The sequence below is a fragment of the Vicugna pacos genome, chromosome 16, assembly GCF_048564905.1.
Source record: "Vicugna pacos chromosome 16, VicPac4, whole genome shotgun sequence".
Taxonomy (NCBI): domain Eukaryota; kingdom Metazoa; phylum Chordata; class Mammalia; order Artiodactyla; family Camelidae; genus Vicugna; species Vicugna pacos.
The window spans coordinates 36828487-36849566 of NC_133002.1; the positions used below are offsets into that span (position 1 = coordinate 36828487).

The 21080-nt window shown below is 57.3% G+C and overlaps 1 protein-coding gene across 1 annotated transcript; it reads left to right on the plus strand.

Annotated features, from left to right (window-relative positions):
• Positions 1 to 1142: 1142 nt before the first annotated feature.
• On the plus strand, positions 1143 to 18775 carry COL1A1 (collagen type I alpha 1 chain). Its single transcript, XM_006218653.4, has 51 exons — positions 1143 to 1383; positions 2905 to 3099; positions 3234 to 3268; positions 3368 to 3403; positions 3493 to 3594; positions 4405 to 4473; positions 4712 to 4756; positions 4917 to 4970; positions 5151 to 5204; positions 5737 to 5790; positions 5907 to 5960; positions 6293 to 6346; positions 6434 to 6478; positions 6596 to 6649; positions 6765 to 6809; positions 6973 to 7026; positions 7282 to 7380; positions 7466 to 7510; positions 7612 to 7710; positions 7833 to 7886; positions 8005 to 8112; positions 8191 to 8244; positions 8512 to 8610; positions 8795 to 8848; positions 8939 to 9037; positions 9788 to 9841; positions 10050 to 10103; positions 10222 to 10275; positions 10399 to 10452; positions 10910 to 10954; positions 11047 to 11145; positions 11419 to 11526; positions 11958 to 12065; positions 12275 to 12328; positions 12543 to 12596; positions 12831 to 12938; positions 13026 to 13079; positions 13201 to 13254; positions 13392 to 13553; positions 13639 to 13746; positions 13911 to 14018; positions 14119 to 14172; positions 14270 to 14377; positions 14804 to 14857; positions 14973 to 15080; positions 15431 to 15484; positions 15812 to 15919; positions 16010 to 16292; positions 16402 to 16592; positions 16867 to 17109; positions 17225 to 18775. The coding sequence occupies exons 1-51, from the start codon at positions 1275 to 1277 to the stop codon at positions 17369 to 17371; spliced, it is 4398 nt and encodes a 1465-aa protein (XP_006218715.1). The 5' UTR covers positions 1143 to 1274; the 3' UTR covers positions 17372 to 18775.
• The last annotated feature ends 2305 nt before the right edge of the window (positions 18776 to 21080 follow it).

The following is a 21080-nucleotide window of genomic DNA, read 5'->3' on the forward strand; positions in this document are numbered from 1 at the left end:
ATTGTTCCCTGTAATTCCATACCAAACCCCCAAGGCAAATCTCCTCCAGACACCCAAATTCCCCAATAAGCCCCCAACCCTGAGTACAGACAGAGACAGGGCTTTACGCAGCTCCCAGAAGGAGCACCCTCTCTCTGGTCAAGTGTTCTCCGATGGAGTTCTCTCCGGTTTGACTGTGTTGGATAGGAGGGTCTGTAACCAGACCCAGCCACAACCACAACAGACCCTAACACAAGACCCTTTTCTAAGCCGCCAAGAGCACAGCCTTCCTTGTGCAAACTTACTCCCCCTCCGGTGGAAGTCTTAGCAATTCCCCATCACCAGCCTGCTGCCCCATCACTCAACACCAAAGCTGCCTCCTGGAAAGAACTCGTAGTCAAATTTCTCACCCAGTGCCTCGGGTTCCCCACCCCATCTCTCAATCATGCTAGGGGAGAGCATTTGAGTCCATCTTGGGGCCTCAGACCTGGCAGGAAAAAAAACGACATCTTCAAAATAAAAATCCTCTTGCCAGCACCCATCACCAAGTATCTGATTCTTAATTTCTATAAATGAACCTCTAATTTGTTCCTTAAATATTTCTAAGTTCCATACCCCAGCCACACCAGAAGACACCCCTAAACAGGCGTATCTTTTTAGTTCTCTGGTTCTCCTGCTTTAGAGTGGTCCCTAGCCTGTCTCTTCATATCCATCCCTTAGGTCTTGCCAAGGATGTCAGGAGGGTGAGTGAGGCATGACCAGGGGACCCTCTCTCAGTCACCCCCAATCCTTCCATCTTTGGAAGGCACCCACCCAGCTCCCCAGTTCCAGTTTCCCCAGATTGGGGGGCCCAGGAAGAAAGCTGAAGAGATGCCCCTACCCACTCGTTAGCCCACACTACATTGAGGACCTAGCCGCACCCTAGCGGCAGCATCTCTGGCCCAGGCTGGGCTGGGGGGCTGGGGAGGCTGAGCTGCTGTGAAGGGGGGAGATGTGCGGTGGACTCCCTTCCCTTCCCTCCTCCTCCCCCTCTCCATTCCGACTCCCAAATTGGGGGCCGGGCCAGGCAGCTCTGATTGGCTGGGGGACGGGCAGCCGGCTCCCCCTCTCCCAGGGGCAGGGTTCCTCCCCGCTCTCCATCAAGACCGTATAAAAAGGGCCCGGGCCGGTGGTCGGAGCAGACGGGAGTTTCTCCTCGGGGTCGGAGCAGGAGGCACGCGGAGTGTGAGGCCACGCATGAGCGGACGCTAACCCCCACCCCAGCCGCAAAGAGTCTACATGTCTAGGGTCTAGACATGTTCAGCTTTGTGGACCTCCGGCTCCTGCTCCTCTTAGCGGCCACCGCCCTCCTGACGCACGGCCAAGAGGAGGGCCAAGAAGGCCAAGAAGGCCAAGAAGAAGACAGTAAGTCCCAAACTTTTGGGAGTCCAGGGTGGTTTGGTATCTTGTCCTGCGCTTGGTCCTGGGGGTCCGCCGCTTAAACTGAGACTTGGGATGCTCCGGAGACTCAGGGATGGAAGGAAGACGGTGAGGGCTCTTCCTGGCGCCCTGGGATAGAAGGCAGTGCACTCTGGGTAGGGGTGTGGATGAACACCTCCCCCCGAGAGTGGGAGGGGAAGATGCAGCACCGCGTGAGTTGGCACTTGAGGAGTCTTGAACTCTCACTGTGAAGTACAGCGGGGAAAATGGGGTCTGGGCCCTGGGTTGGGGGAAAGTACATCGAAGATGGGATTGAGGCGCCGAGCGGGGAATTTGGAGCCCAAGATGTAAAAGCAATCACGAAGGCTATGGGATGATTCATAAGGAAAGATTGTTTGCTCTCTCTGCAGGATAGACAGTGTTCCGGGGGCAGCGGAGGTGCTGGGCTGAGGGGGGAGGGGGCGCGTAGAGTGGGCGGGTTGGAGCATGAGAAACTTCGGCGCGGACTTGGCCAGGCAGGGTCCTTGCGCCCTCTGCTGATCAACACTAGGCACTACGCCTCCCTGTCCAGCGCTTCCCCGCTCAGGAGCTAGAGCGAGAAGACCCGGGTGGTTGCCGGGTGTGTACCCCACCCCTAGACCTGGAAAATAAACCTGGGGATAGGGTAGCCTCTGTCTCTGAAAGAAGTGGCCATTTGAGGGAAATTGCTTAGTGTTGCCCGCCATCTAGTGGCCGTCTGGGTAGACGCTCCGTGGTGGGCGTGGTTAACTTATTGAATTTACTATTTGCGGACTTCTAGTTCTTTGGCTAAGGAGTGACCAGAGGCACTGGCTGGCTTTTGGAAATGGAGATTGTCCCCAAGAGCGGCCCTTTGAGATGTCTGGGCGCCGGAGATTAGGGCGTATCCTACTTTTAGGGTACATCTCAAGTCTCTGGGTGGGATCCCACACAACCAGACCCTTTCCATCCTTCTAGCCCCGCCCACGCCATCCCACCTGCCCCGGGAATGGGGCGGAATCTGGGCTGGACCTCCCATCTCTCCTCCCATCACCTCCTCCTGTCTCCACCCAAACCACACCCCACAAGCCTGACCTTTGGATGGAGCGCTTACTGTTGTTTCTCTCTTCCCACTTCCCCACCCCTACTCCCCCACCCAATGGCTTTTTATTTCACTTGGCTTCAGCGCCTATGGACTGAGGTTGGGATTGGAAGCAACCCCGGACTAAAGCTTTGTTTAAATTCCTAAGAACTGGAAAGAGTTATAGCCGCCCTGGCCAGGCGCCTCGGCCCTGTCACTGACGCTGATGAGGAGCAGATGAGCTTCTAAGGATTTGGGGAAGGGGACAACAAAAACCAAAAAAGAAAAAAAGCGGGGGGCGGGAAATGGCAAATCTAAACATACCTCTAAGACAGAGGGGAAGGGATGATGGGGTTGGGGTACCTGGAGCCCCGAGGTGCAAGACTCACGAGCCGCTGACCGCCCCCACCTTCCCCCTCTTGTCACAGTCCCACCAGTCACCTGCGTACAGAACGGCCTCAGGTACTATGACCGAGACGTATGGAAACCGGTGCCCTGCCAGATCTGTGTCTGCGACAACGGCAACGTGTTGTGCGATGACGTGATCTGCGACGAAATCAAGAACTGTCCCGGCGCCAAAGCCCCTCCGGGCGAGTGCTGCCCCGTCTGCCCCGATGGCGAGGGTATAGCTCCGGGCCTGGGGCGGGGCGGGTGAGGCTGGAGGGGAGCACTTTGTTGCCCCGTGCGGGCAAGGCCACTGCCTCCGGGAGCATCTGGAGCAAACCCTGCCTCTAAGCCGCGTCTCTTCCCTCCCTAGCGTCACCCACGGACCAAGAAACCACGGGAGTCGAGGTAATCCTCTGCCCTCAACCTCGCCACCCAGCCCGGGACTCTTCACAGTTCTCCTTCACTAATTCGGCTCCTTTTGTTTCTTCTCCCCCAACCCCATAGGGACCCAAAGGAGACACTGGCCCCCGAGGCCCAAGGGTAAGCGTTGCCCTCTCTCGGCTGTTGCGGGCTAGAGGTGGGCGTGGCTTCTGGCCTGCGCTCACCCCGCCCGCCCTCTCCCGCTGCAGGGACCCGCAGGCCCCCCTGGCCGAGATGGCATCCCCGGACAGCCTGGACTTCCCGGACCTCCTGGACCTCCCGGACCTCCCGGACCCCCCGGCCTCGGAGGAGTAAGTGAATAGTCCTGGCGCTCCTGGAAGGCTTTGTGTGCTGGGCCTCACCACATCCCGCCGCCCCCCCAACCCCCGCCCAGGATGTTTTTCTTTGCTGGGGTTTTTGAGGGGCAGATGGCATACTTTATATTTTGAAATAATTTTAAACTTACAAAAAAAAAAGGAAAGTTGCAAGAATAATGCAAAGAACTCACACATCTCCTTCGGTTTATCACATTTCCTTTATCAGTCTATATGTACACATATAATTATCAGGATGTTTTTCTGAACCATTTGAGAGAAGTTGTTGATGTTACGTCCCTTTGCTCCTAAATACTTCCGTATGTTATTTCCTGAGAACAAGAACATTCTCTCATTCTCATACATGACCATTGCACAATACTTATATTTTGGAAATCTAGCTGATGCAATACTATTATCTAACATGCAGTCCGTATTCAAACTTCACCAATGTCCCAATAACATCCTTTGTAGCATTTTCTCCCCCTATCCAGGATCACAGATTGCATTTCACTGTCATGAATGTTCCTTTCATCTGGAACATTCCTTAGGCTTTGTCTTTTATGCCACTGAAATTTTTTGAAGAGGCCAGTTGTTTTGCAGACTGTCGCTCAGTTTGGGTTGGTTGGATGTGTCATGATTAGATACGAGTGATGCGTTTTGGGCAGGACTATGCCACACATAATGTCCTCTGCATAGCGCATCACATCAGGAGGCACGTGACATCCGTTTCCCCGTTACTGGTGATATTTTCTGCCTTTCAACTCACCATCCTGACCTTGCTTTCTCATGCACTCTCTCTTCTAGAACTTTGCTCCCCAGATGTCTTATGGCTATGATGAGAAATCAACAGGAATTTCCGTGCCCGGCCCCATGGTGAGCTACCAGCAGGAGGTGTAGATGACAGAGGAGCAGATGGGGATTCAGACAAGATGGGCCAATGAAGGCATCTGACATCCGGGGTGGCATAGATAATATAGGCGGTCGAGATGACCTTTGAGATCTCAAAATCCAGAGAGGATGCAAGGCAACTGGGTGGTTCGAACAGGGACCATGGGAGATAAACTTTCCTACACAGGCATCACTATGGCCTCCCTTTCTTTTCTTTCTGTAGGGTCCTTCTGGTCCCCGTGGTCTCCCTGGCCCCCCTGGTGCACCTGTGAGTATCCTGGATGTCTACACTACCTTGGGCTTCGGTCTTTTGGAGGGAGGATTGGGATGAGGGTAGGGAAAGTGCTCAGAGATTTCTTGGTGAGATGGGGGGACAGTTTGGCAGGGACCTGCCCTTCTTACCCTATCTTTCTCTCCTTGTTCTCCAGGGTCCCCAAGGTTTCCAAGGCCCCCCTGGTGAGCCTGGCGAGCCTGGATCCTCCGTAAGTGCCAAGGACTTGTACTCTCTATGCAAACACACCCTTCCTCTGCAAACATATGGATTCTCCTATTGAAGGACCCCCATCTGGGATCTTTCTTAACTCCTCCTTCTGATCCCAGCCTTCTCCTTCTTATTTTCTTATCTTGGTTATCCTAACATCCTCTCTTCCTGTCTCCTCTAGGGTCCCATGGGTCCCCGTGGTCCTCCTGGCCCCCCTGGAAAGAACGGAGATGATGTAAGTAGCCCTGGTGAGGAGAGGTCACCTGACCCCCACCACCTCCATGGACTAGGTCCCTATAATCTCCACTCCAGTGCCCCATCACCTTTAGAGCTGATACCCAGAGAAAGGAGGGCACATTCTCCCTGATGCATGGGACTGCTCTTGAACAAAGATCTTCATCCTCCTGGGATGTTTCCCAATCTTCCTAACAGGGGTGGCTGTCCCTCCCCTCATCCCAGCCACCTTAAAGCAGTCCCCAACCCTGTCCCTTGGGGTGAATGACTTTCTTATGCTTAACCACTCTGGACACCTCAGATTTGCACTCCATATGGTGAGATTAAGATGCTGGTGGCAGAAATAAAGAGAAATTCCTTTGGAGGGACTCAAAATTCACCAAGCAAGTGTTTCACAATAGATATAAACCAAGATAAGATTCTGGGCCCCTAAGCCTGACTCTCAATAATCCAATCCCAGGAGGGCTTGGACCGTCCCTGGTTTTCCAACTCAGGGGACACAGGCACAGTGACCTTTTCTCTCTCTCTCTCAGGGTGAAGCTGGAAAGCCTGGTCGCCCTGGTGAGCGTGGGCCTCCTGGACCTCAGGTGAGCAGGATGGTGGGGCTGGCCCCCTAGTTTTGCTGCATTTGGACTTTGTTTGGGAGCTGTGTCCACGGTGTTGCCTTCTAATGGCTCTGCCTTTGTCTGTCTTTTCTCTCCAGGGTGCTCGGGGATTGCCTGGAACAGCTGGCCTTCCTGGAATGAAGGGACACAGAGTGAGTCCCCTTTGCATCATCTAAGTTCCCAAAGTCCCAGCATCCCACCATTCCAGCCCTTTCCCCAAAGGATCCTGGTGTCCTGATAGGGTGGCAGCTACATAAGTTCCAACAGGTAGAGAGAGTAGACATCCAGAAGAATTTCCCTTCATTGGGAAAGAAATCCCAATAAAGGGATGGAGTGAGATCTTGGGCCACTTGGGGTTTAGTCTAGCTCAGACACAGCGGGTTAGCTGCAATGGCCCGCTGAGACTCCTCCTCAGGTCTGGGAGGGTGTCAAGGCGATCCACCATCTCCATAGGATCTCGCTTTGGCCCTTCTTCCTATCTTAGGGCTTCAGTGGTTTGGATGGTGCCAAGGGAGATGCTGGTCCCGCTGGTCCTAAGGTAAGTGGCTGTATGAATGTTGCGGTCCTCTACCTGGCCCCTGGTCCCCTCGTGAATGAATTCCTAACCCTGTTCTCTGCTCTGTAGGGTGAGCCTGGTAGCCCTGGTGAAAATGGAGCTCCTGGTCAGATGGTGAGTGTGTCCAGTTCTAGAAGGAAGAGATGAAGCAGGGTGTAGGGGCAAGATGGGGACTTGGAGGAGAGGGTTGTGTCTCCCATCTCACTTGGCTTCTCTTGGTTTTGTTGTCAGGGCCCCCGCGGTCTGCCTGGTGAGAGAGGTCGCCCTGGAGCCCCCGGCCCTGCTGTAAGTACTCCTGGCCCCTTGGGGGCTCCCACGGTTCTGGAAAGGGTTCCTCAGGAACTAAAGGGACTGGGCAGTGCTCAGTGAAGGTAACCCTGGCTTCCCCTCTCTCCTGCAGGGTGCTCGTGGAAATGATGGTGCTACTGGTGCTGCTGGACCCCCTGTGAGTACAGCCCCTAGACCTCAGTGCCTGGGAGTGGGGAGGGGTCTCAGTGCCAGCTCTTGGGGCTGATTCCGGGGGCAGGTCTGAACGCTAAGACCTCTTCTGTCCCAGGGTGTGACTTGAAGCTACCATCTTCTTGCTAACATCTCCCTTTCATTCTCAGGGTCCCACTGGCCCCGCTGGTCCTCCTGGCTTCCCTGGTGCTGTTGGTGCTAAGGTGAGAACCCCTACCCTCCTCCTCTGAGCGCAGCTCCCACAGGCCAAGGGGTGTGTGTCTCCCTGCTCCCCAAACCAGAGGGACCCAGAGTGGCAAGAGAAAAGCCCAGTCCCCAACACCTTTGTTCTGGGGTCCCCTTCTCTGATCTTGGAGTCCTGGCTCTCGATCTTCTGTCTCGACACTTTATTCCCTGTCATCCGGAGGTAAGGCTGGGCTCCCAGGGTGGCTCCTGACATGCTCTTTCTTCTAATCCAGGGTGAAGCTGGTCCCCAAGGAGCCCGAGGCTCTGAAGGTCCCCAGGGTGTGCGTGGTGAGCCTGGCCCCCCTGGCCCTGCTGGTGCTGCCGGCCCTGCTGTAAGTGTTACCTCCTCAGAGCCCTGTGACCCTCCTCAACTCAGAGTCCTTGCCTGTCTCTCACCCACCTCTCTCTGTTCCACAGGGAAACCCTGGTGCTGATGGACAGCCTGGTGCTAAAGGTGCCAACGTAAGTATCCTGCAGGTTTCAGAGCTCCTCCTGGTACCCATCTTCCTCTGCTCCATCCTGTGACCTCCACTCCTGGGCTCAATTTGTTCTGCCTCCCGCAGGGCGCTCCTGGTATTGCTGGTGCTCCTGGCTTCCCTGGTGCCCGAGGCCCCTCTGGACCCCAGGGCCCCAGCGGCCCCCCTGGTCCCAAGGGTAACAGCGTAAGTACCACTCTGTCCCTCCTGCCCTACCCCATGCACTGCTGGCTGGAGTGACCCTCGTCTGGGGAGCATGAAGATCCAGGCCAACTCACTTTCCACTCATCTTCTTTCCCCCGACACAGGGTGAACCTGGTGCTCCTGGCAACAAAGGAGACACTGGTGCCAAGGGAGAGCCTGTAAGTCCCCTGCAGCTCCATCTGTCTGTCCTGGGAGCCCCTGGGGGGAGGTCCAAGCTGGAATGGGAGCCCCTGGTGCTGGAGGCTCAGCCTCAAGCCAGCTCTCTACCCTCCCCAGGGTCCCACTGGTGTTCAAGGCCCCCCTGGCCCTGCTGGCGAAGAAGGAAAGCGAGGAGCCCGAGGTGAACCTGGACCCGCTGGCCTGCCTGGACCCCCTGGCGAGCGTGTAAGTGCCCCCTTCTCCACACCCAGTGCAGCCTGGTGCCCGCGTGTCTGAGCTCACTGACCTCCTCTCCTCCTACAGGGTGGACCTGGTAGCCGTGGTTTCCCTGGTGCAGATGGTGTCGCCGGTCCCAAGGTAACCTCTCTTCCACCCTGGACGTTACCTTCCTCTTCCAGGTGTAGTCACCCACTCCCTCTCCCACCACCCAGTCATCAGTGCCCCGCCCTGGGGCTGCAGACCTCCTTCTTCACACTCAGCCTCACCTTGACCTTCCCACCACCACCAATGCCCCTCAAAGCGCTCCCCCGCCTACCCACTCCACTGCCCAGGAAAGAAGATGCCGGCCTCTGGTAAAGAGGCCCAGACTTGGACCCTAATTGTTGCTGTGACTCCCCCAACCAGGGTCCCGCTGGTGAACGTGGTTCTCCTGGCCCTGCTGGCCCCAAAGGTTCTCCTGGTGAAGCTGGTCGCCCCGGTGAAGCTGGTCTGCCTGGTGCCAAGGTGAGACCCTAGTCCTCTGCCCAGCTTGGCCCAGGACCCTGCCCATTCTCTGTGGGCTCTGGGATGAAGCACTCTGGAGCAGGACCACAGATCCGCCTTCTAGAGTGTCCTCCACCCTGGCCCCCAACTCTGTTCTACCACCCTTGTCCCCCAACCTATTCACACCTCTCTGCCTTCCCCTTAGGGTCTGACTGGAAGCCCTGGCAGCCCTGGTCCTGATGGCAAAACTGGCCCCCCTGTAAGTATCACTCTCCTGTGTGGCCCCCTACCACTCTCCTGACCTCCCACCCTCCGCCCTCACCTCTACTTTCGTACCTCCCATCCTCAGGGTCCCGCTGGTCAAGATGGCCGCCCTGGACCCCCAGGCCCTCCTGGTGCCCGTGGTCAGGCTGGTGTGATGGGTTTCCCTGGGCCTAAAGGTGCTGCTGTGAGTATTCAGCAAGGCGTAACGCAGAATCTCAGAGCCGGGGACAGACACACTCAGGGTGGGGGTGGGAAGAAGAGTCCTGGCGTTGGGGCCAGCTCTGCCACTGACTTGCTGTTTGTCACTCACTGCCCCTCTCTGGGCCTCAGTCCATAAATTATATCCATAAAATAAATGAGAAACCTCTCCTGGCTCCACTGCCGTTGCTGTATCCCTGGAAATAAGTTTCGTTGGTGCCCCCACATGCATACATACATGGGGAGAGGATGGGCCTTTTACATGACAGTCACCCCTAAATCTTGGTGGGTTCTTTGAGGTTCAAAAGGAGATATCAGAGGAGATTAAAGCCCTTTGCAGCTCAGATCACCACAGGCTTGTGATGGAGAGAAGAAAGGGGGGAGAGGGTGGAGAGAGGAGCCTAAAGGCAGGTGGTCTAAGAGGAGAGGGCTCAGGGAAAGGCCAAAAGATGGAGCAGCTGAAGCCAGCAAAGGCCTTCCCCCGGCGCCAGCGCAGTTAGATTTTTAAAAAGTAATAAAAAGCTCCTTTAAAAAATTCCACTCCTGGTGGTTTCATAGGTGTGTACATCTATCAAAATTCATCAAATTGTCCATCTGAAGTATGTGTAGTTCACTGTACAGGAATTATACCCCAATAAAGGTGTTAAAAAAGTTCCACTCAAAGTAAGCAGGTGGGACCCAGGACGCCCCAGTTTCCCATTTTAGCCCCTTCAGCCCTAACTCTCTTTCCCCACAGGGAGAGCCTGGCAAAGCTGGAGAGCGAGGTGTTCCTGGACCCCCCGGCGCTGTTGTAAGTATCTCTTTGGTCCCTGTCCCCTTTCTGCCTCTGCCCACGTCACCTCCCGACATCCTGCAGGAGGGGGGATGCAGCGGGCTGCAGCCCACCACCAGGGCGTCGGAGCCCCAGGCCCAGGCCCCCCCACCCCGGGCCTATGCACTCTTCCTCAGCTGCCCGACTGCCTCACCACCCTGCGCCTTTTCTCACTGTCTCCCCACAGGGTCCTGCTGGCAAAGATGGAGAAGCTGGAGCTCAGGGACCTCCCGGACCTGCTGTGAGTGTCCCTGACAGGGAGGCCTAGAGAGGGGGCATTGAGGAGCAGGAAAAGGGAGGCATCCCCCTGTGCCCCTTTTCCTGGGCCTTCCCGTGACCATGACATTCCCTCTACGCAGGGCCCTGCTGGTGAGAGAGGTGAACAAGGCCCCGCTGGCTCCCCCGGATTCCAGGTGAGGCCTCATGACTGTCAGGGTGTTGGGAGAGGGCTGCAGGGAGAGGGCTGCGGGGAGCACCCCTTTGTACTCTTCCAGATTCTAATCCTTCTCTTCCTTCCCCCCTTTTCCCACCTATAGGGTCTCCCTGGCCCTGCTGGTCCTCCTGGTGAAGCAGGCAAACCTGGTGAACAGGTAAGAGGTAGCAGCCAGCTGGAGAGATGAGGAGTGCAGGGAATACAGAGGGAGAGTCCAGCCCTCCTTGCTAATCGGACAGCCATCAGTTAGAGGGATCAAGGTTAGAAACGAGGAAGGACTTCCCATCATGAAGGGCGTTACACAGAGGGAAACAGGGAGCTGCATCTCTGCCCAATAGGCCCTGGAAGGAGCTGCATGGCTGATGATCTGGGTGACTTCTTTTTAGAGCTGCTAAATACTCTGACTTTCCCTCAACCCCAAGTCTGGGGAGAGGGGTGGGCTTTGGCACATCCTGAGAAGAAGTAAAAGGATTATCCCAGTTCAGTGCTGAGAAGGGGGTCGATCTCAAATCACAGACTCCGGGGGCCAGCCCCCTGGAGGAGGACAGGAGTCCTTTGTAGTTGGGAGGGCCAAGATGGATTTCACTCACTGTCTGTCCTTCCCTCCTCCTCAGGGTGTTCCTGGAGACCTGGGTGCCCCCGGCCCCTCTGGAGCAAGAGTAAGTAGAGCCTCTTGCTGCTTCCACAAAGATGTCCGGCGCTTGGCCCTGCCTCTGGAGCAGCCATCATGTGCCCTGTCCTTCCTTTCCAGGGCGAGAGAGGTTTCCCTGGCGAGCGTGGTGTGCAAGGTCCCCCTGGTCCTGCAGGTCCCCGTGGGGCCAACGGTGCCCCTGGCAATGATGGTGCTAAGGTGAGGGCAGCATGAGGACCAGGCCTCACCCTTCCTGTGGGGGGTGGATGCCTGGCAGTGACCACAGCCAACTAGATGTTGGGAAGGGACTGGGGACAAGACTGGGGTGGGGGTCCATGTGCAGCCTAAGGTTCTGGGCTGTGAGCTTTCCTCTTAGCTACTGCTTGTCCTTGGCCTCAGAACCAAGGCTGGGAGAAACTGAGAGGGGGCTCAAAGCTGTGACCCACTTCCGAGACCCCAGGCCTCACTCCAGTCTTCTTGGTTGTCACATAGGGTGATGCTGGTGCTCCTGGAGCCCCCGGTAGCCAGGGCGCCCCTGGCCTTCAGGGAATGCCTGGTGAACGAGGTGCAGCTGGTCTCCCAGGCCCTAAGGGTGACAGAGTAAGTTGAACTCCCCCTCCCCTGAGCCCTGTTGGTTCCCATCTCTCTGCTGTGGATTCCTCTGCATCTCTCCTTCCCCTCCCTGGGGCCTTTCCCTCTTCTCCTTAACCTCCCTTCTTCTTCTCTGGCCTCTTGGCTGATGAATCCTCTACCTGCAGTCCAGGCCCTTCCCTTCCCATGTGTTACCATGGCAACAAGAGGTGGAGTGCCTCCTGCATAACGGCTCCCTCATTCATCCTTCCACTCAAGGCATGGGGCTACTTAACCTAGGTTCCCCCAGAATCCCCACACAGACACCTTTCCACTGAAAGATCTTGAGTCCTTGGCACAGGTAGGGGCAGGGCAGAGCTGGAGAGGGGTCACACAAGCAGGATGCTATAGGTCGCCTCCTTGCCCAACGCTGGAAGTCTCAAGCTTTCCCCTGTCTTTAGGGAGATGCTGGTCCCAAAGGTGCTGATGGTTCTCCTGGCAAAGATGGCGTCCGTGGTCTGACTGGCCCCATTGGTCCTCCTGGCCCTGCTGGTGCCCCTGGTGACAAGGTGAGGTGGCTGCCTCCCCACCTTCTTCCCTAACACACAGCTTCCCCAGCAAGCCTGGGCATGACTCTGAGGGCGAGGCAGCTCCTGCCTTTCCAAGCTGGTGACTCGAAGTGGCGGAACCAGGAGGGAGGGGGACTCTCCTGGAGTCATCTACTGGGACCATTTGGTGTGGACCCCTGACCTTGAGCCTCTTGTCTCTCCCTCTCCAGGGTGAAACTGGTCCTAGCGGCCCTGCTGGTCCCACTGGAGCTCGTGGTGCCCCCGTAAGTACAGAAGACCCGGTTAAGGCTCCGTACTCAGCCCTTCTCTCCCTCATACTGCCCCCTGGCCCTCTTTCTGTCCCTCCTCCACCTTGGCCCCCACCTGTTATGGTCCTTGGGGAGTGCTCCTCAGGCTCTTCTCTGCTGCCCTCCAGTCTACCCCATCCCGCCTTCTCCCAGATCAGGGCATCTCTCCATTTGCCTCCTTTTCTTCTAGGGAGACCGTGGTGAGCCTGGTCCCCCCGGCCCTGCTGGCTTCGCTGGCCCCCCTGTGAGTACCAAGATCCCCTTCATCTTCCATCTCCAGGCGGACCCGGGCCCTTGGGTGACTGGATGAGGACAGAGGCATTGGGAGATTCAGAGAAGGAGGGTGGAGGCGAAATTGTCTCCCTTTCAACCATCTTCCTGCCTGGAGTTCCTGTCCTTCCTCAGCCCTGTGGAACCGCCCGATTCCCTGGGCTGGCACAGCCCTCTCCTCTGCTCACCACACTCCCTCCTCCCCCAGGGTGCTGACGGCCAACCTGGTGCTAAAGGCGAACCTGGTGATGCTGGTGCTAAAGGCGACGCTGGTCCCCCTGGCCCTGCTGGACCCACTGGACCCCCTGGCCCCATTGTGAGTATCTCATCCTCTGGGCCCCAAGCTGCTGGCAGGCTGGACCCAGGACTTGCCCGGCCCTGACACCTCTATGCTCTCTTACAGGGTAGTGTTGGTGCTCCCGGACCCAAAGGCGCTCGTGGCAGCGCTGGTCCCCCTGTGAGTACCTTGCTCTGACTCTCCACGGAGGCTCTCCCCGGCCTGTGACTGGAGGTAGGGGCGGCTAAGCCAGGTAAGGGGGCTGTTCTCCTCTGATGACTTGTTTGTCCTCTTCTGCCAGGGTGCTACTGGTTTCCCTGGTGCTGCTGGCCGAGTCGGTCCCCCCGGCCCCTCTGTAAGTGTCTGTGGTGGAGACTCCGCTGGTCTGGGAGGGTGTGGGCCACAGGCTGTCAGGAGTGTGGTGGGCCTGACAGGTCTCAGTGATGCTCCAGAATCCACTGGACCTTGACAGCCCCTCTTCTCCCCGCCCAGGGAAATGCTGGACCCCCTGGCCCTCCCGGCCCTGTTGGCAAAGAAGGCAGCAAAGGTCCTCGTGGTGAGACTGGCCCCGCTGGGCGTCCCGGTGAGGTCGGTCCTCCTGGTCCCCCTGGCCCCGCTGGCGAGAAAGGAGCCCCTGGTGCTGATGGACCTGCTGTAAGTGTTGGGGCCGAGGAATCCAGAGATGGGGCATTGTCCCTGGCCGCCAGAATTCATCTTAACCTCGTCTGCCCCTCCACAGGGCGCTCCTGGCACTCCTGGCCCTCAGGGCATTGCTGGACAACGTGGTGTGGTCGGCCTGCCCGGTCAGCGAGGAGAAAGAGGCTTCCCTGGTCTTCCCGGCCCCTCTGTGAGTGCCCCTTCACCTTGCGGACCCCTGGATGAACTGTTGCAGGACTTGGAGGGCACAGGATGAGGGTGTGGCATCAGCGAGGACAGATGTGGTGGACGAGCTGGGAGGCCCTAGAGCCCTCTCCCACCCCTTCTCTGGCCTGACCCTTTCTTCTCCCTCAGGGTGAACCCGGCAAACAAGGTCCTTCTGGACCAAATGGCGAACGTGGCCCCCCTGGCCCCATGGGCCCTCCTGGATTGGCTGGACCCCCTGGCGAGTCTGGACGTGAAGTGAGTTTGCCAGCCCCATTCCAGTGCCCTCAGTGTAGCCATTTTGGCCTTTGCTTGAGCCTCCCTCCCCCTGATGCTCACCTCTCCTCCCTCTCCGTAGGGAGCCCCTGGTGCTGAAGGATCCCCTGGACGAGATGGTTCTCCTGGCCCCAAGGTAAGATGGCTGCACCCCAGGGCCACAGCCCCACCTGCCACTCCACCTGACCCCTTCAGCTAGGGCTGACCTGGATTTCTCTCTTCTCCCTGCTCAGGGTGACCGTGGTGAGACTGGCCCTGCTGGACCCCCTGGTGCTCCTGGTGCTCCTGGTGCCCCCGGCCCTGTCGGCCCTGCTGGCAAGAGCGGCGATCGTGGTGAGACTGTAAGTCGCTGGGCTCTGGCCTGCTGCCTCTGGTCAGGCCAGGGACCCTCCAGGCCTGTCGGTGGGCCTGCAGATGGACACCTGACTTCACCTAGGCAGGGGAGGAGAGGGAGTCTACCAGGATGTCTGGGCCCTTGGCCTCTCTGAAAAAATTGAGCCACAGCTCCACCTTAAGGCCCCTCCCCCTGGGCAGTACCTGTCTCCCCCAGGGCGGGAGGTTTGTCCTCAGGTGTTTGCCCCAGCTTACTTGAAGCCTGAATCTACATGAAGATTCATCTGGGGCTTGGGAGAGATGGCTATGGTAGGAAAAGGTGTGAGGAAAGAGGAATTTGGCTGAGGGCAGGTCTCATCCTGCAGCTCAGGCTGTGCCAGCCCTCAGCTGGGCTCTCCCTGACCAGGATCTAATGTTCTCTCTGCTCTCCCTAGGGTCCTGCTGGTCCTGCTGGTCCCATTGGCCCCGTTGGTGCCCGTGGTCCTGCTGTAAGTGCACTGCTCTGGCCCTCAAGTCCTCAGAACCCTTGTCCACATGTGAACTGCACCCTACTCAGTGCTAATGGAACTTCCACCTGACAGCCTGTCCCCATCTCTCTTCTAGGGACCCCAAGGCCCCCGTGGTGACAAGGGTGAGACAGGCGAACAGGGCGACAGAGGCATTAAGGGTCACCGTGGCTTCTCTGGTCTCCAGGGTCCCCCTGGTCCTCCCGTGAGTACACCCAGCCCCTCCCCAGCCCCCAGCTGCCACTGCATCTCCTTTCATCATCTCCCCAAGCCCTGCTGTGTGATGGGTCGGTGGCAGGCACTTTGCCTCAGTTTCCCTCTCTGGACAGGCATTCTCTTCCCTAGTGGGGACTGGGGTCTGAAGAGTCATGGGCATTTCCAAGTAGTTTCTGAGAGGGTGAGGGGTGCACAAAAAGGGACTGTGGGGGGCAGGGTCTCAGCCTTTGGAGACCCTGGGGCTAGACGTCCAGAATGATGAGGAGGCCAGCGGGGGGGAGGTTGCTGGCTGAATTTGACCCACACTCAGCCTTAACTGCCTTTGCATCTCTCCTTCAGGGCTCTCCTGGTGAGCAAGGTCCCTCCGGAGCTTCTGGTCCTGCTGGTCCCCGCGTGAGTCATGTCTCCTATTTATCTGCTCTTTCTGGGTCCCAAGCCCAGGCTCACTTCGGGGCCCTTTGCCTGGGACACAGGCGTCTCTGGCCTCTCTGGAAAAGGGTCTGGGGCAGGGGATGAAAGAAGGGAAGAGAGGTTCTGGACAACCTCACACAGGCCTCAGTCTCCCCCTTCCTGTCCTTCATCCCACAAAGCTTCCTGGCCCGGCCGGAAGAATGAGCCATAATGGGGCTGAGGAGGCAGAGTGGATGGTGGGCTTCTCTGCCAGAGCAGGGGGGGCCGTGCTTTCTGGTAGGCTTCCTCCAACCAGTTTCCTCCTTGCAGGGTCCCCCTGGCTCTGCTGGTGCTCCTGGCAAAGATGGACTCAACGGCCTCCCAGGTCCCATCGGTCCCCCTGGTCCTCGTGGTCGCACTGGTGATGCTGGCCCTGTTGTACGTAGCCCCCCACCTTGTCTGCCCATGGCCCTCCAGCCCCGAGAGTGCTGAACCCCGGTAACTCCGCTCTCCTCCTTCTCTGCACAGGGTCCCCCCGGCCCTCCTGGACCCCCTGGTCCCCCTGGTCCTCCCAGCGGTGGTTTCGACTTCAGCTTCCTGCCCCAGCCACCTCAAGAGAAGGCCGGGGGAGATGGCCGCTACTACCGGGCCGATGATGCCAACGTGGTCCGTGACCGTGACCTCGAGGTGGACACCACCCTCAAGAGCCTGAGCCAGCAGATTGAGAACATCCGCAGCCCTGAAGGCAGCCGCAAGAACCCCGCCCGCACCTGCCGTGACCTCAAGATGTGCCACTCCGACTGGAAGAGCGGTGAGCGCCCTCGGGCTGCGCCTCCTGCTCCTGCCGTGATGGGGCTGAGCCCTGAGGGGCCCCCATCCCCAGTGTCCCCTGACTCTTATCTCGCCCTGCCCCACCACAGGAGAGTACTGGATTGACCCCAACCAAGGCTGCAACCTGGATGCCATTAAGGTCTTCTGCAACATGGAGACAGGTGAGACCTGCGTGTACCCCACTCAGCCCAGCGTGGCCCAGAAGAACTGGTACATCAGCAAGAACCCCAAGGACAAGAGGCACGTCTGGTACGGCGAAAGCATGACCGACGGATTCCAGGTGCGGGACTGGACCCTGTAGCCACTCTTATAAGATGGGCTGGCCCAGGGCTCAGAAGGGCCCGAGGGTAGGTCCTGGGTGGACCAGACCACTGCTCAGTTGGATGCACAGAGCTGGGTTGGGAGGCAGGAGACCTAGGTCTGTCATACTGACTCAGACATCGGGTGCCTGTGGGCAGGGATTCATGGGGATTCTCTCAGGGGACTCCAGGGAGGGCGGCCCGGACTAGAAGCTCCAGCACAGCTGCTCACACCTCCCTCTCTTGCCCCCACAGTTCGAGTATGGCGGCCAGGGCTCCGACCCTGCCGACGTGGCCATCCAGCTGACTTTCCTGCGTCTGATGTCCACCGAGGCCTCCCAGAACATCACCTACCACTGCAAGAACAGCGTGGCCTACATGGACCAACAGACCGGCAACCTCAAGAAAGCCCTGCTCCTCCAGGGCTCCAACGAGATCGAGATCCGGGCCGAGGGCAACAGCCGCTTCACCTACAGCGTCACCTACGACGGCTGCACGGTGAGTCCAGCGGGCCCCCACTCTGGGCTTCGGCTTTCCAGGCCGGCCACTGTCCCTCCACCCACTCAGTCCCACTGGATGACACCCCTCTCCCGTTGTCTCCCCTTCACCCCAGAGTCACACCGGAGCCTGGGGCAAGACAGTGATCGAATACAAAACCACCAAGACCTCCCGCTTGCCCATCATCGATGTGGCCCCCTTGGACGTTGGCGCCCCAGACCAAGAATTCGGCATCGACATTGGCCCTGTCTGCTTCCTGTAAACTCCCTCCACTCCAACCTGGCTCCCTCCCACCCAGCCCACTTGCCCCTGACCCTGGAAACAGACAAACATCCCAAACTGAACCCCACAAAAAGCCAAAAAATGGGAGACAATTTCACATGGACTTTGGAAAATATTTTTTTCCTTTGCATTCATCTCTCAAACTTAGTTTTTATCTTTGACCAACTGAACATGACCAAAAACCAAAAGTGCATTCAACCTTACCAAAAAAAAAAAAAAAGAATAAATAAATAACTTTTTAAAAAAGGAAGCTTGGTCCACTTGCTTGAAGACCCATGTGGGGGTAAGTCCTTTTCTGCCCGTTGGGCTTATGACACCCCAACGCTGCCCTTTCTGCTCCTTTCTCCATGCCTACTTGGGGCCTCCCCTCCACTGCTCCCCAAATCTGAGTCTCCCCAAAAGACACAGGAAACATTGCATTGTCTGCCCAGCAACCAAAGGCAATGCTAAAACACCCAAATGGCCCCCACACTCCTAGCCCACTCCCTTCACCCAGCACCCCCAAACCCTGGGCGGACCTGGAGTTCACAGACTGCCAAAGAAGCCTTACCATCTGGCATCCCTGTGGCCCCTGCAACATACTCCTCTTCGTTTTTGAGGGGAGCGTGCCAAGGGGACCACTGGCCCTTCACCACCGGGTTTGGAGGAAAGTCAGAGGGGCCAAGACAGAGCAGAAACATCGGATTTGGGAAACGTGTCCATCCCCCGTGCAGCCTGGCTGGTGGGAGAGACTGCTCTGTTCCTTGTGTAATTGTGTTGCTAAAAGACTACCTCGTTCTTGTCTTTGTGTGTCACCGGGGCAACTGCGTGGGGGCGGGGATGGGGCAGGGTGGAAGGGGCTCCCCGTTTTATATCAAAGGTGCTACATCTCTGTGATGGGGTGGGGTGGGGAGGGAATCACTGGTGCTATAGAAGTCGAGATGCACCCCCCTCAGGCCAGCAAATGTTCCTTTCTGTTCAAAGTCTTTTTTTATTCTTTGTTTTTTTTTTTTTCCTTGTGGATGGGGACTCCTGTGAATTTTCTAAAGGTGCTATTTATCGTGAGGGGAGAGAGTGCTGGCTATAGACAGAGCCACTCACTCTCCACCCTCTCTTCATCCCCTTGGCCGCCTCTCACCACCTCCGGCCTCTTTCTCCCCACCTTTCTCTCCTCTGAAACCCTCTCCTCCTCAGCTGCATCCCATCCTCATGGCCTCTCTCTCTGTCTGTCCTGCGTCCTCTCTCACTGGGTTTCAGAGCACAATTTCCCAAAGCACAAAGCAGTTTTTCCCCCTAAGGGTGGGAGGAAGCAAGAGACTCTGTACCTATTTTGTATGTGTATAATAATTTGAGATGTTTTTAATTATTTTGATTGCTGGAATAAAGCATGTGGAAATGACCCAAACAGACCTGCAGTGGCCTCCTAATTTCCTACCTTGGAGTCAGGGGAGGGGAGACCTGGGAAGGGAGCTCTGGGGTGGTTGGTGGTCTCTCCTTGGGTTTATGCCCCTTCCCTCCTCCTCCTCATCTAGCATCCTCGATGGTCCCTCCCCCTTCCTCTTGCCTTTCTCACGCCTTAACCCTGTCTCTCTACTCTCTCCTGCAATCTTCTCCCACCCCCTCTTTTCCCTCACAGTGCTATACAGGCAACCCACTTGTGCAGCACACACACGCACATGCACGTGCACACACATGCACACTTGCACACATATGCACACACACACACGCCTCCCTTCAGATTCTGAGCTGCCCAAGCCTCATGCCCAAGCCTGTCAATGCGATCAACGCTTACTGCCCCCTCCTCTGCTGTAAGCACCCCGCAAGGTTGGAGGGCTGTGGATGGCACTGCCCCAGGAGCACTGGGAGGCCCGTGGCTGGGCGAAGGAGGAGGGACAGCGAGGAGTACCTAGGGCCTCGCTCCCAGCCAGAAAGGCCTCTCCCTGGGGAAACTCGGAGGGTCATCTGTCCTCATCTCCCTTCTCGCCCGCCCTCTCTGAGTTCCTCCAAGGGAGCAGCCAGCGGTGCAGCACAAGGAGGCTGTACCGAGCCTGCCCTGAGAGCCGGAGGAGACCTGGAGGGGGAAATGCCTCCTCTCCTTCTCCTGGGCTCCCCAGGGAAGGAGAGAGGAAACCACTGACCCTCAGCAGAGCCTCCCCAGGACCTTGGAGAGCTGCTGTCCAGGCGTGTACCTGGTGCCACCACGAAAGCAATAGGCCCTGACCCCTCAGGTCCCCCTTGGCCTTCTAGGTCCCCAAAACATAAGATCCCAGGGTTTGGAATGGCCTGGGGATGTCATTTTGCCCAGCCCTTGCCTCCTGCCCCTTTCTTCTCCTTTTAAAAACCTCTGGCTTCCTCTTCCTCCTTCTCTCTCCACTCCCTTTCCTTCTCCCTCTGCCTGTCCCTCCCTGCTGGCCTGAGAGTTTGAAGTGCCCAGAGGGAAGGTGACTGGTCAGGTCCCCAATCACAGGGAAGGAGGACAGCAGTGTGAAGTCCGGGGGGACACAGAGGATCCAGAGAGTCAGAACTCTAGAGCAGACCAGGCACCCAGAGACCTAGAAACAGGGAAAAGCTGTCCTGCCTCTCTCCCAAGGTCTCAGGGCCTAAGCCTCAAAGGCAGGAAAGACCCTTGGGTCCACAGAGAGATGGACGAGTCCGCAGAGTTCACCACCTTTGATACTAGTACTGTGGCTGTTATTAAGTTGTCATGGTTGTTAATTACAGCCTTGAATAATTCATCATTCACTCTTCTACCACATTCAGGACAGCACAGAATTAGCCTAGAGAGAGTTAGAAATTGTGGCAGGTAAACAAAAGTTTATTCATATGCACATTACCTGAAGTTGCCTGGTGAGCCTCTGATCAGTCTATTGATTGATGGGTGATGCCTGCCTGACACCAGCCTAGGTACCTCCCATCCACCTGGACCTCCTGCTCCCTGGGGCCCTTGGCTGTCTTGGCCCCATCCTTATCTGCCCCCGTGGGGGATCCAGATACACCCCCAGCCTAACATTCAAGGCTTTACCTGGCCACTACCCACCTGTTCACAGTCACTGTCTCCTCCCCTGCCCACACCTGTCATACCAGCCAAAAAGGGTGAACAAAATTCCCCGTGATGCACCACCCTACTCAACTTCCAGGCCTTCCTTTATGTTTCACATGTCTCATTGTGCCTTCATTCTCCTGCCTAACCCCGGGCTGAGTTCGCCTTGGAGTTTCCAAAGCCATCCACATCTGCGAAATTCACCTTGGCATTAAGACTAGACCTCGTTGCCACTGTTAGGCTGACGTGTTTTCACCCTGTGTTATTCTCTCCAGGCTGAGCGGAGCCGGCTGAGGTCAGAGGCCAGGTGCTGTGATGCAGGGCTGGGCGCAGGGTTCGGGCGAAGATACAGGGGGGACTAAACAGGACGTGAGGTAGAGAGGTGGCCCCTCTAGGTGAGAGTGTGGAGGTGTGAGCATTGATGTGAAAAGGTGTGGGCAAGTGTGAGAGGACGAGCAAGTGTAGACTAGCCCCCACGTGGGAGCAGACAGTGGTGGAAGGTTCTGGGCCTGTGCTTGCTGCAGTGATAAAAGCGTTCTCTATCTGTGCCATCCGGTATGGTCGCCACTAGCCACAGGTGGCTATTGAGCGCCTGACATGTGAATAGTGCCACTGAAGGACTCAATTTAAAACTTTTTTTAATTTCTTTTTTTTAAACGGAGGTACTAGG